The following is a 14,163-nucleotide window of genomic DNA, read 5'->3' as shown; positions in this document are numbered from 1 at the left end:
TTGTGTCGGCTGAGAAGTACAACACTCAAGCTAGGGCTTGAGTAACACGAAGTGACGCTGCTGAAATTTTACACAGCTGATTTATTTTTTAAAATGCTATTGCATAGTATTTCTGAGACAAGTATAAAAATTATTAAAAAAAAAAGAGCTGGGAAAGGTGCATATGCACAGTTTTAACTGAGCTTTTAAGTTCAGGGGATAATGACTCCAAGGCATTCAAAAGCAACTGGTGGAGGATAAAGGCACTTGAAATGGGAAGCAGGCATAACTCCCAAATGCTGGTTTGCCGTTACCTGAGTAGGGAAAGTAATGCACTGGCTCTTTAAGCATGGCCTTCTACCTTCTGCATAGACAGCAACGAGTAAGTGGCTGGTGCTGAAACAGTGAGTTTTTAGTTCTGACCACTTGTGGCTACCTGGTGAACAGCGTGGCCTAGACAGACACACAATTCCCTCTGTCTTTTTTTTTATGCTTTTTCCCTTATGCAGGTTTAGGTGTAACTAACCTATATCTCAAGTGCAGCACATGTGCCCCAACTTTTGCTATAACCAACAAAAGACACTGTCAGTGTGGAGGCTGATCATGGAAGCTATCAATAATGGACTCATGGGAAGAAGCCAGCTTACTAGGACGAGTAAGGTTTCCAGAACTGTTGTGGGATTTTGGTGCACGCAAACTACACATACACATTTACTAATGGTTCTGAAGACCTGTGGGATGCTCATGTTTTTTCTCTTCAGTGATGGAGAGTTCTCCTATATTTTCTGAGGTATAAGGGATATATTTAATTGGGACAGAAAGGCTGGTCACTTCTACTCTTTCGGTTCTCCATTGTATTTAAGACAACATACTAGAGGCCCAGAATACAAAAAAAAAAAACAAACAAACCTAAAACACTTCCCCCAAAAAAACCACACACTGCCCAAAAAAAACCCCAAAAAACCAAGCTATACCGTGAAACTTTTTGAAAACATATTTTAATGATTTCAAATATGTTTACATAGTGACAAATAGTGTAAGTTGTTTAAAGTTTTGTTCACTCCCTGTTTTATCAAAAAATTGACATTTGAGCTATGGGTTCTGTGATTCTTCAGTGCAGCCCCTTGTTAGCAAATACATCAGGGTATGTACCTGAAACACACCAAAACAGTGGTTTTCTAAGGGTATTGTTATGAAACACAACCTGAAAGGTCTTTCATGTCTGTTCTGCAAGCTGTTACACTTCTTCAAATCTTTGATGTCTTTAGGTGGTAATTTACCTTGTAAAATTCCAGGTATTTTTTTATACAGCTTGTTTAAACTTCTGAGGTGTGGGGGCACATCTGATCTACCTTTGATGTTTTAGAGGCACTCTTTTGCTACAAAGTAAAAAAAAAAAACCACAAAAAACAACACCCAAAGCAACAACAACAGAAAAAAAGAATTAATTATGTGTTTATTATTATCATAGGGGATAGTAGCTCTGGCCATGACACAAAGTGCTGCTTTATTGGAATACAGCAACAGTCTGGAAAATTTACAATCAAGTACGGAAGTTCAAAGCAATGGGAAAGTACATGAAGACAGAGAAGCACCATAGTAGTATCATAGTGTCATCACTGGCCCCAGGCAAACTCTTGCTGACTGTTAGCAGATGTCTTCACTATTCAGTAGTCAGCTGAGTACTTGTACATCTTCTCAGAAGTAATGTAGGAAAGGGAAATGTGTAGCAAAGTTCATCGTTAATAGTCAGCAGTGAAATCGAATTATCCCATCAGGGAATAAGTGTTACAAGATGATAATGTAACTTCAATTCCAAAGATTTATTAAGAATGAAGAAGCTCAGAATGAGGCAGATTTTAATCTCTTCATAAAACTGGATCATAGACTTGCTCAAGTCAGTGGTGTTACCATCTTTGGGCTGGTCCTTTACGTGCAGCTGTTACTTTGCAGTAAAGATTCGCATCTAAAGCAGCTTATTTTCCTGTTAAATCCTTTTTCAGTTTTATAACCCCCTTGGGCAGATTTTGTCAATCCATGAGTGGGACAAGTTTCAAGGGAGCTGTGTAAAGGGGATGCTTCAGTAGATGGCACTCTCCCTCTGAGTGAGGATAAGCAAATACCTCAGCCAAGGAATTTGATGCAGTGAGAGCAGCTTTTATACTCTACAGTGCATTGAGTGCAAACAAAGCTCTGCCTTACTATGCCATGAAGTAACCCTTGACAGTTTTTCACAAATTTGCATTGTTCAACTCCTCACATACGCTTTCCTACCTGCTTAAATGACTGGGGTCTGTCTTGGTTCAGTTCAGCCTTTGTCCTGAAATCTTAATTGTGAATATATACATCATATATAATTATACACACACACGTATACATTTAAAAGATATATTTTTATAATATATTTAAAAGAGCTCAGTAGTAATGTAAGTTACACACATAGGGCTCAGGGTTTAGAACTGTGCTGCTTCCTCAACCATTTTTTTCTAATTCCTTATTTTATTTTACTATTTTGTCAATGGTAGATCCAGTTTTAGAACTTCAGACCTTTGGTTTGTTGATTATTTTTGTTGTTATTTTGAAGCCACAATTTTCATGGATCTTGTTTGAAGAGCAGTTGCACTGATTTAATACAAGGGAGGAGGCCTTAACTGCAGGAGTGGGGACAATAAAGACCTATACATCAGGGGAGCTATCACCTTTTAAATCAGATTTGTTGTTAACCAAGCAGTAATATATAGCCATCATTGTACAGCCTTCTAAACTGAACAGAAGGGTGAGAGAAGAGAGGGAAAAAAAAATGTATAAGACGTTGCAAAAATAAAATTACATGGGACAAATTCATAAAATACAAATTTAGTTCCTTTTTTACAGTTTTAGATTCTTGAATACCATAAGTATATTCTTTTACTGCTTTTTAAGCATTCCTTTATTTTCTCATTTAACTGACACACAAATTAAGTAAGTCCCCATACATTCTCATTCTCTGCCTCACTCCTATGCTCCCCAGAAGTCCTTGTATCCACTAAGTAAAATCACAATGTTAACAGTATTTCTAAAATCTGGAACCTGGAGCTATCTTTTTTTTCCTTTAAGAGGGACGCATTTGCTACTGTAGCTCAGAAAAATCTGTTGACCTGTTTTTTCCAATATTCCTGAGGCTTTTTTGGCCTGTTAGAATGAAGAGGCCCTAGGTAATGTATGAAAGAGGACTATAAAGAGCATTTGTGTACACCTCTGCAGTGCCAATCAACTTTTGAGCAAACAAAATCAAAATATATGCACCATTGCAAACTAGATAAAGGAATTTCTGTTCCAGAAGTGGTTCAAGCAGTTGCATGCTGCATGAGTGAAATAGCAAATTAATTTAGTAACAAGTAAATATATTTTTAGATTTTCTGTTCTTAATTCAGAACAAAACAAACCTACTGCAAGTGTCAGATACTTAAGGGACTGTGCCCAAAAGCAATATTTTCTGTCCTTGGCAGAGAAACTGCAGAGCAGATAAAATTCTGAACCAGTGGAAGCTCTCTGTTTAAAGTGCCACTTAGCTACAGCATTCCTCTGTTATTTGGTAAGTAGATCTAAACTTCCAAGTGCATTTTATACAGAATTCCAAGTAGTCTTCATGCAGAAAGGTTACTACTTGGAAATCTCTTGCACACAGCTGAATGGAAGTGGTTGGAGAGGCTTTTTCTAACATTTTACAAAGGAAATGATTTTTTTCCCGGGGGGGGGGGGGGGGGGGGGAATCATGATGTGGGGTGTGGGGCTTCTACTATTTGGAACGTGTTCTTTAGAAGAATGAAAGCAAAATGATTTAACACTATTAGAGTACTACTAATTTTTTTCCCTTCTGTGGTCTCGGGCTGGTATTTTATTCAGTCAGATAAGGAAACCTATCTAAGTCATGAAACTAATCAAAAACATTGGGTTTATGGTTGCAACCTTTACCTTTATAGCAGCTATTGTGAATTCAGAACAGATTGGAAGACCCATAAATCAGCTTTCTACACTGGCTTTCAAGTAGTGGTTTCATATAAAGGAGACTGACTGAATCGTGAAACTAGGCATTGGGAAACCTGAGTTTTATGCCTTCACGCAACTTACAGCCTGATTTTCAGCTGTGCATTTATTTAACTCCCATTTATTTCAAATGGAGTTACACGAGCACAGCACCCCTGAAACTTGTTTTTAAACCATTTGGGAGCATCTTCATTACAGATACATTGGAAAGCTACTTCAGTGTCTATATACATTTTGAAATGCTTGAAACATGTTACAGAAAGGCAGTCATTACTAACAAGTGTCTCATTGAAACAGTCCTGCTTTTTTGTCATCTCAGTGCAGTACAGTTCAAATCACTTTAGAAAAAGATCTCACAACAATTAGGAGTTCTGTAGACAGGACAGAGGAAGAGACAGAGCATGTGATAGATTCGTATGATCTGCCACCTTACTGCTTTTTGGATGGAAGCTGAAGGATGGAAGATCATGCGCAAAACGTGAAAAGCAAGCAGTGGCAGAAGCAGGACCTGACAATCACACAGGTTCCCTATACTTTAGAAGATCTCTATTAAAAACAGGAGAAAATAGGAGTATTAGCCTCGCTTTTGATAATATTAAGAAGCCAGACAGAGATCAGAACTCAGTGGGTTTGCAGACTGGTCAAAGAAGTAGAAAGCAAAATCAAAGTCTTGATGCTTTGTAATGGATTGCATTGTGTAATAGAAGTCTCATACCTTTTGGTTTACAGTTGTAGGTGGGTTTATTTTTGCCACATAGTATTTGTGTCTAAGGGAATGATGTGTAAGTAAGAGAAGAAATAGCAGTAGCTGGACAGACCAGTGAGATTTGAGTTAGCCTGTTCATCAGTGTTTAGAGATGGGTGCAGAACAAAAGGTTGATTTTCAAACATGATTTATTTAGGAACTTAAGATGTATTAAAGGACAGTGAGGCTAAAACTTGGCAATAGATATATCACATGCAATAGTTAAAATAAATCCATCAAATCCATGGATAAAGAGAAGTTAATAAAAGTGATCAACACTCAGCAGACCTGTACCTACTGGTTCCCTAAAGGGTGATCTTAAATCAAACCAGATTTTCCTGGAAACCTCAAGAGTATTGCAAATGACGCTTCATACTACCCTAATTAGGCCAAGGTCATTTGTAAAACTGTTTAACAAAGGGTGAGAACATGCACCAGGCTGACTTAAGCAAACGGATGGAGCAAGAGTGGAACTGTTCTCTTTCCTTCTGCTACCTTTTTCTGCATGAAAACTGCAGATGATTTTTGCATCCTCCCATTGCTGGCTTATCCAGCCCACTCTGCAGGACTTGACTGACAGGAGGAAAACATACTTCTAAATTATTTGGTCACTGTATTTTTATTTTTTTTTCTGTTTTTCTCTTCTTGCTGGTTTGCAAAGTCTCACTTGGCTGGGTGCTGGGCTATGAGCTGTTTGTCCAACAGGGCCTTTGTTCTGGTATGTGCTCCAGCAAAAACTGGAAAAACCTGTTCACATGCTTCTTTATTTTTTTTTTTTCTGATCTTCCTCTCCCATTGGCGGTTGCAGCCTGTACACATGCAAACAAGGTGGTGCCTACCTTTCATGTGGAAAGCTGCCTTACAAAAACTGAGGTAGCTTTTTCCTTTATCCCAGAGCTTTTCTAGCCTCATGAAGGCTTTGGTGAATGCTCCAGGAGTTAAACTCTGTTTGTTCTCCACAGAATGTGCTTAGATCATCATTTTCTTCAAGCAAGGGGAGGGTGTTTGAGTGTGGCTCCAGCCCAGCCTTTTAAATAATGTTTTGTAGACTGGGAGATCTGCAAAAGCCAGGCTTATTGTGCAATGTAGCTGTTTGGATGCAGAAGTTTGTTTGCTTACAACAGCTGCTCATGGTATGGTGTTAATATCTGTAAGACGGGACAAACACTAAGACAGTAAGTTAGTGCAAGAAGTGGACAAGTTGAGAAGAAACTCTTCTTTCCATCTCCTTCATTTTCCTCTTGCTTTGCTCTGTTTTTGGAGCCAGAATGGGTCAACTGTGTGGACGATGCATGCAGCTGCTGCGGGACTTCATGACCTTTGTTCAGAGGATGTCTTCCGACCTCGTGCAGGGCATCAAGGAATGCTTAACTCTGATAAGCCAATGCTTCTGCTTAAAACAAAACAGCTCTAAAGCCAAGCGGTTGTACAAACCCATCCTGCAACCTCATGAGAAGGTGACAGCACAGGAGTTTCTGCAGCATATTGAAACAGGTAAGAGGGCTTGTTTTTTTCCAAAAGGGTTGTGAAAGAACAAGGAGGTTCATTTTGTGGGTAGAAAAGAGATTGTTGTCTGAACTGCTTTGGCATGGCACGAAGCAGCTTGGTGATGATGTAGGAAAGCCAGAGCTATAGAGTATTTTCTTTGAGTACAGGACACCAAGGGCTCAAGTGGTGTAACAGTTGTATCTAGGTAGAAACGGTCAGTCACTTTCTTGCTCTGCCACCACTGTTACTACATAGCCCAGGTAAACATTTCATAAATGTGAGTCCTCCTGGTAGCTGAAGTTAAATTTTGAAGTCAGTCACTGAAGTCACAAAGCTGGAAACAAGCTGTACTAACACTGGATGTGCCATGAGTGCCGAGCTGTGAGCAGCCAAATCACAGTGTGGTCCTGGCTCAGTTGCCGCAATGTATGCATGGGGAAGTTGCCTTGGGACAAGCACCACTGGGCTCACAGAATTCCAAGCAACTGGTCTGCCTAACTGCTTTTGTGCAAACATTTTAAACACAATCATGGGATTCCACTTGAATCAAAAGTAGATCCATAACTCTTCCCCTGCTTTATAGGCTACCTGCCTAATTCCCCTGTAGATCCAGTGATGTTCTCTCTATCCTGTCCTATAATATCAATAGGAAAACTCTTTTTATTTCACTCCTGCAGTCACGGAGTATCACCTTGGATTAGTGTGTTTTGTCAGTTGTCCAACCTAAAAATATTCCTTGTCTCAAGCTTAGGTAGGGCCACTGCTTGTTTGGTTTTGCTTTGGCTCACAGCTCATTGGGTATATTGCTTTAACAACTTTGTGCTAAAGCTACTCACAAAATTACATAGCCTTCTACTTTACTTTGTGTGAAGGGTGTGGAACACAAACTACTATTTCTTTACTTGCCTTTCCAGCGACATAAAACTATCTTGTGAGGGGGACCAGAAGAGATGTTTTTTCCCCTGGTGTGACAGTTAATGCTCTTTGAAATACTCCGTCATGGAACAACCTTTGGAATAATTGCTGTGACGCTGATTGTTGGGAACACACATTCATTAGACTCAGCTGGTATTAGTTGGAGTCATTACCCTATGAATGTGGGGGGTCTTGTGCTGTTGATATGCTTCACTAATTATTGCACATTAAGCACTGTCTGAATCCTAAAGTCCATATACAGATCTTTCATCTTGATGGACAATGGAGATCTTCCAGGGCTGAACTTTTTCTTCTAAAGGCTAGATTACTCCTGACTATATAAATAAACTGTCTTGGTAGTACCCCAGATCAATTGATGGATCAGGAGCAGTGAAGGGATGATCTGGGAAAAAATGGTGAGGCTGGAATGACCCTTTGCAGCACTCACTGGTGCTTCCTGAAAAGACTTGTTTCCTTGAAAAATCTTTTAATCTCTTGAGATGGTTCTTGAAAAGGCTGCTTTGTGTTGGATACTCAGGAGCTGGGGTACAGGAGCAGGGAGCGTAGAGCTTCTGTGAAAGCAGTACACAGATGGCAGTATGTGCTTTTAGGGAGATCCCAATGTCCATGATGGGACATACACAGCACCCAGGAAGAAGAACCAAGGTTAATTCTCTGAGCGACTAAATCCTGCTGCCAGGACAGATGGAGGCAGGGAAGCTTCACAGAGAAACAAGACACTTGCCTCTTACCTTGGCACTCACCTGTGTAGTTTATTCCAACATGGATCAAACCCAGCGTCAATTCTGGACAAATTATAATAAGCAGAGAGCCAACATTTTGACAACTTGGGTGCAAGGATAGATTTCATGGTTGATCATCGTACTCAGCTATTAGCTAGGGCAGCAAATACTTGATATTACAGCAGGTGAAGATTTTAACTGGCTTCTGCTTTATCTCTCTCCCAAACAAAAATGCAGAGATATGAGGGAGATTCAGATAGTCGGTGTGCAAGGAACGGAATTAAAACACATGAAGAGATTTGATTGTTTTTTTTTTCTCCAAAATCTTATGCACACTGGCTAGTCCTTCCCTCTGTGTGTATTGTTAATTATTAAACAAAATTGACCTCTATATGAAGCAGTTCTTTTGTGAAACCCACTTATGTAATCCTGAAAGTAGGAGTTTACTACTCTTGACATGTCAGCAGCTTCTAATGGCTTGAGATACTGGCTGAATTTTGCAGTGAGGCATGAAAGCTCACACCCCTCACGTCTCTCTCATCTCTTTATCCCATAAGAGGTAAAGTAGCTAGATCTTATTCATAGAGATATTTCAATCTTTAATACCCTGCTTTAATCTGTTTTCTGAAAATGTATCTTACAGTTGTGTGCTCCACCAGTCAATTAATTACTTCATTACCTTTCAAACAGTTTATACTGTTGAGCAGTGGTTCAGTGACTCATATTTTTTTCCTCTCTGCTGCTCCATTCCACACATTATAAGGACATTATATAGTGACTTACAGAAGTCATGCACGACTGCTATTGCTTGATGGCTTTTGCTGAACATCTGGTTTATTCATAGGGGAGCTGTCATACTCAAAACCAGGTAGACTCATTCTACAAATCTGAGCCTGAGGCAAGCCCATTTGCAAACTATGTTGCTGTTCCCTGAAATCCTTTATTGTAATATCCAGGACAGGAAATATGGTGAACTTAAAATGCAGTAAATTAGAAATATGTACTCTTTTTATATCTAAGAACACCATGTTCAGTAAATATATTTTAACAAAGATTTTCTGTGATTCAGGAAAAGATAAAGATTTTTATGGAGAACAAGAACACTTGCATTTATATTGTAGAGCATAAAAGTGTCTAAAGGTTATAATTTATCTTGCTTCCAATCACTAGCTTTGTGAGCTTCACAAGAGGCATTGATAAGGATAGGTTATTCCAGGTTCATTTACTGCTGTTGCTCATTGAAACATGAATAAGGACAGATGGGCTCTATGGAGTTGTTGCAGTGCTAAAATCCTTATGTGTTTTAACTTCTTTTGGTAAACTAACCCTTTACAGGTGTGATTGAGTCTGTGCTGTCATTGTACCTCTTTAGGTTTTGAAATGTCACCCCTTGGAAAGGACCCTCTGGAGGCCTTGAGGACCTTAGCCTTTTCAGAAAACGCAGGTTTACAGCAGTCTGCTGCCCTCTATTACTTGCATATGAGTCAGCACAGTAAGTTATTTTGGTGCACTAAAAAATTTTCACATAATTATAAACAAAAGTATTATTTCCAACTGTGAAACTCCCTTTGATTTATTAATCAAATTTCTTTCTCTTACTTTTTTTTTCTTTCATGCTATGTTGTTTGCTAAGGAAAATGAAAATGCCATCATATCCATGTGGGCAGAATCATTCTGGGATTTACCATGAGGAGATATCTGTCATGATTATAAAAGACTGTCATTTATGTAATTGTACTACTTCTGTAAAACTCAGTAGAACCCAAAGTAGTTAGAGTCAGTATATACTGGATCTCCTGAGAACAGCATGGTCAAAATGTGGTGGAAGGAAATGGACATAATGGAACATTTATGGTTTTATGTAATTTTTGGAAGAGGACAAAGCTCTAGAGGTCAGATCCTACTGGAAATTTATGAAGGAGATGTTCTTTGTCCTGACTATTACATGGGAGCACTTGGATTCTGAGGTAATTTGCAAACAGTTGAAAGTCAGCCTAGATATGCCAAACAAACTTCTAGCAAGATTTTGGGTCTTATAAAAAGGTAAGAATCCCAGCAACAAGCAAGCTGTGATTTATTTATTTTGTTTTACATTTACTTCAAGGAAAGAATTCTGACACTTGGCTTGATAGCTTTATACCATGGCTTTTTTGTTAGATTGAAAGTGCAGATAGCCACAACATGAGGAGCTCCTGTGGGGTGGAATGACTTGTTTGGCAGCAAGGCAAATTGCTTCCCTTCCTGTGATGTTTTTGAAGTACTTGATTATTCAAATCCTTTTCAGGAAACTTGCCCTGTTTTGCTAGTAGCAATGGATTTAAATGAAGGGGAATACCTCTCAGCCTATATATGGGAACACCTGAGGCTTAAGACCAACAAGAGATAAATGTGACTGCAGTGAACCATGAGAGTCCTCAATATTTCCTCTCATTCCTCCAGTGAACATCTCCCTGCCTGTGGAGCATCTGGAACCCTTCTATGCGTTACTAAGGTCTGCTGACCTGGAGGTGCAGCAGATGTCTTCTTTGTCCCTTGTAAACTTCTTGCTGGAAGGAAACAGTGAGTAATTAACACATGTTCTCTTCAGGTGAAAAAATACCTCTTCAGCCAGTCAGGCAGAAGGAGGGCACATCTACATGGCCAGGTCTACACAAATCCAAATTCCTTTTTCTGTGTTCCCGATAGGAAACGTGGGAGTCTCTATCTGCAGACCAGATAGATTCTAGTGGCATCAGGATATACCACATAGAATCATAGAATCATAGAAGAGTTAGGATTGGAAAGGGCCTTAAGATCAAGTTCCAACCCCCTCTACCATGGGCAGAGACACCTCACACTAAATCATGTCATCAAAGGCTCTGTCCAACCCGGCCTTGAAGACCGCCAGGGATGGAGCATTCACAACTTCCTTGGGCAACCTATTCCAGTGCCTCACCACCCTCACAGTAAAGAACTTCTTCCTTACATCTAAACTTCCCATGTTTAAGTTTTAAGCTGTTACCCTTTGTCTTGTCACTACAGTCCCTAATGAAGAGTCCCTCCCCCGCATCCTTATAGGCCCCCTTCAGATACTGGAAGGTTGCTATGAGGTCTCCATGCAGCCTTCTCTTCTCCAGGCTGAACAGCCCCAACTTTCTCAGCCTGTCTTCATAACAGGAGATGCTCCAGCCCCCTGATCATTCTTGTGGCCCTCCTGTGGACTTGTTCCAACAGTTCCATGTCCTTATGTTGAGGACACCAGTACTGCACACAGTAGTCCAAGTGAGGTCTCAAGAGAGCAGAGTAGAAGGGCAGGATCACCTCCTTTGACCTACTGGTCACGCTCCTTTTTGATGCAGCCCAGGATACGGTTGGCTCTGTGGGCTGCGAGCACACACTGCCAGCTCACGTCACCCCTTCAACTAGATTACATCATGTGGCAAGAGATCTTGGATCTGTATGCAAAGGCTGATAAATTATTCCAAAGTTGTGGGAACAGTTAATACAATTTTCATTCTTGGATCAAGAGCCCACCACTTAGCTTTTCAACAGATGCAGGTGTAATACATTCTGCCTATGAGACAGGGCTTATTTTCTTGTTATTTATTAACAGGACCTTTGTCTTAAATTGCTCACAGATTTAAAAAAACAAAAAAGATTGTGTTATAGAATTCCCTTTCTTCTGTAGCTAATAGGGCAAAATATAATTGATGTAGGATCTGGGAGCTGCAGATGAAAAACTTCCCAGTAAAGTTCATCTTGATAGACAGGATATGTCCCCACACCATGTCAATGGAGTCCTTGTTGCATCAACTACTGTGTTCCCTGGCACCTGGGCCAAAACAGATATGCCATTACACTAGCCCATAACTGCAGAAGACAGGGTCAGTCTTCAATAAAGCTAGCTTGCTTTCTTTTTTAAGGATCTTGCTGCAAATATCATGCCATTATTTACAAGTAAAAAATAGTGCTGCAGCTGCACTTTTCAAAATGAACCTTATGTTTGAAACCAGAATTGCTACCAGAAATGTTTGGGATTTTCTGAAATAGAACGACTTGCACTCTTTCATGAGTCTGCAGAGGAATCAAGCAAAACAAGCTAGGGACTGTGAGTGCCTTTCAAGTTGTTTCCATGTTTGGCCTATGTCGCATAATCATAGTATAGACCCCCAAAGCCATCAAAGGAAAATACATTATCTTCACAAAGGCATTAACTGTTTACTTTTATTGTTTGTCCATTTTTCTTGAATTTATATATAGTTGACAAAGAATTAGTTGTCCAAATGGGTTTACTTGAGCCAATTCTGGATCTGCTCGAGTCAGAGGATGCCACTGTCCAGTGTAATTCCTGTGCCTGCACCATGACTTTGGCAGTTTCAGGTGAGTGTGCCATGCTTTCCCTTTATCCTCTCCTGTGGATAAAGGATTCAGCTCTTGTAGATTCAGCTCTTACGTCATATTTCAATGTGAAACAACCTATTTGCAATTGGTTTAAGAGTCATAAGATGCAGCAACAAATTTTGGTATTCCCACATCATAAATTCAACCTCTTGAGATTCCAGGTAAGATCTTTTTTCTCAGTGTTTCTGACCTTCACTCTGTTATGATTACAAACCTTTTTCTGATTTCCAACCTAAATATATTCATGACCAGCTTATCTTATTTAGCATCTACACTGGCTTTTGCTTCTGCAGTTCTGCCTTTCTGAGGTCTATGCTGATGAGGTTCCTTCATTTTACTAGACAGAAAAAGCCAAACTCATTTAAGTCACCTCCTGTAAGTGAGGCTCTCCATTCATCTTCATAGTCCTTCTGGGTGCCAATTGTATATTCCAGAAAAAGAACATAGAATTGCGTCTGCTGTTTTGTGATACAACAGAGCTCAGGCATTGTTACAGTCTTAAGATGTACATAAATGGTACAGGATTTCCACTTTTAATTTATCTCTTCTGAAAGAGAGGTCACCAGAAATGTGCAGTATTTCAGCTCAGGTCTTACCTGTATCTTCTACTGTGGCATCCAGGGAAATATGTTTTATAGTATGTCTCTTAATAACACTTGTTTTTCTCGTGATTGCATCACAGTGATATTGTCATGCTGCAGCTGTAAATCAGCTTAGTCTTTCTAGTTCTCTGTTGCTGTTTCCAGCAGACACCAATTAATTAAGGGTCTGCAACAAATGTTTCCAAGTACACTTGCCTGCATTTGTACTTTAAGGTTTCATTCTGGTTTTGTTGCTTTGGTCTTCTAACTTATCTGTTATTTGTAAAATATTCTAGTCATCCACTGCATTGACAGTGCTGCGCTCACACCTTTGTATAAACTTTCTGGTTCAAAGCCAACTACAGACCAGTACTTGTGGAATTCCACATACAGCCTCCTTTCAGGCTATATGTGGAATTTCCATTTTTCAAAATTTGCTGCCAGCTTGCTTTTAGTCAGTTCCTTATCCATCATGTACTTGGATTTGTCACCAACTTCTCTTACTTAACTATGCATATTTCATATCATGATATAGATATTTTCCTGGCATCCAGACAGATAAACCACAGTTACCAAAAGAAAGGTTATCAGGTCAGTCTGGCTTATTCTACCTTTTGAAAACTGTGTAATTCTACTGTACAGATTGTGTAAAGGCATGTAAGACAGCCATGAATAACATTTATTTCCCTTCCTATAGTGCTTATTTCACCAGCTTCCCTCTCCAGCCTGGGAAGTTGCAGTCAGATCTCCCAGAAGGCTGAGAGAAGCATGGTACAAGTGTTGTTTTCCGATTCAAGTATTTATGTTGTGGAGTGCATAAGCAGGATCCAACCACATGAAAGTGCTGATTTGCATTTTATTCTTGTATGATTATTTGCCATTTTTTAAAGACTTTTCTCTTTGAAACTTATTTTTAAGCATTGCATATTATTACGGTCAGGTTAAGAATTCTGTATGCTACATTACTTTATGTGAACTGTAAATTGCCTCATTGAAATGCCTAAATTAGACATGGCATCACTAAAGTTTTAGGTACCTGGCACTAGAAGGACTTTATGTATGATCAGTGAAGTTATCCCAAAGATCTGCAGAGAGATATCACTTCACCTGTTTTAAGCAGCCCACAGAGAAAGCAACTTGTTTGGGGATGTAAGGACATTCCTTAGTCCTGAAGGCACTGTTGCCCTTCTAGGTGTCTCAGTCTTTAACCCAGAGTGCAAGAAACCCTCAGCCACTCCAGATTTAATCCAACTTCATTCTCTGGAGAGGATGTTCACCTAATGACTTGCACGCTCTCTTAAGTGTA

The 14,163-nt window shown here is 39.6% G+C and overlaps 1 protein-coding gene across 3 annotated transcripts in view; it reads left to right on the top strand.

Moving 5' to 3' along the window:
* Window positions 1–101: 101 nt before the first annotated feature.
* LOC133280283 (uncharacterized) overlaps window positions 102–14,163 on the top strand; it is a 32,774-nt gene continuing 18,712 nt past the window's right edge. Inside the window, exons 1-5 of one of the 3 annotated variants that reach the window (XM_061474832.1) lie at window positions 102–361; window positions 6,018–6,244; window positions 9,269–9,388; window positions 10,336–10,455; window positions 12,136–12,255. In XM_061474832.1, coding sequence (XP_061330816.1) covers window positions 6,019–6,244; window positions 9,269–9,388; window positions 10,336–10,455; window positions 12,136–12,255 — 586 coding nt within the window. In that variant the 5' untranslated portion in view covers window positions 102–361; window position 6,018. Of the gene's footprint in view, window positions 362–5,506; window positions 6,245–6,791; window positions 7,570–9,268; window positions 9,389–10,335; window positions 10,456–12,135; window positions 12,256–14,163 lie in introns of those variants that run through there. The other 2 variants (XM_061474833.1, XM_061474834.1) reach the window with 2 other exon arrangements.

Source organism: Pezoporus flaviventris, unplaced genomic scaffold (assembly GCF_033815535.1).
Source record: "Pezoporus flaviventris isolate CSIRO_AGI_PZ_B2104156 unplaced genomic scaffold, CSIRO_AGI_Pfla_v1 ptg000081l, whole genome shotgun sequence".
NCBI lineage: Eukaryota > Metazoa > Chordata > Aves > Psittaciformes > Psittacidae > Pezoporus > Pezoporus flaviventris.
Note: the sequence above shows the minus strand (reverse complement) of the source record. Positions and strands in the feature narration are given on the sequence as shown.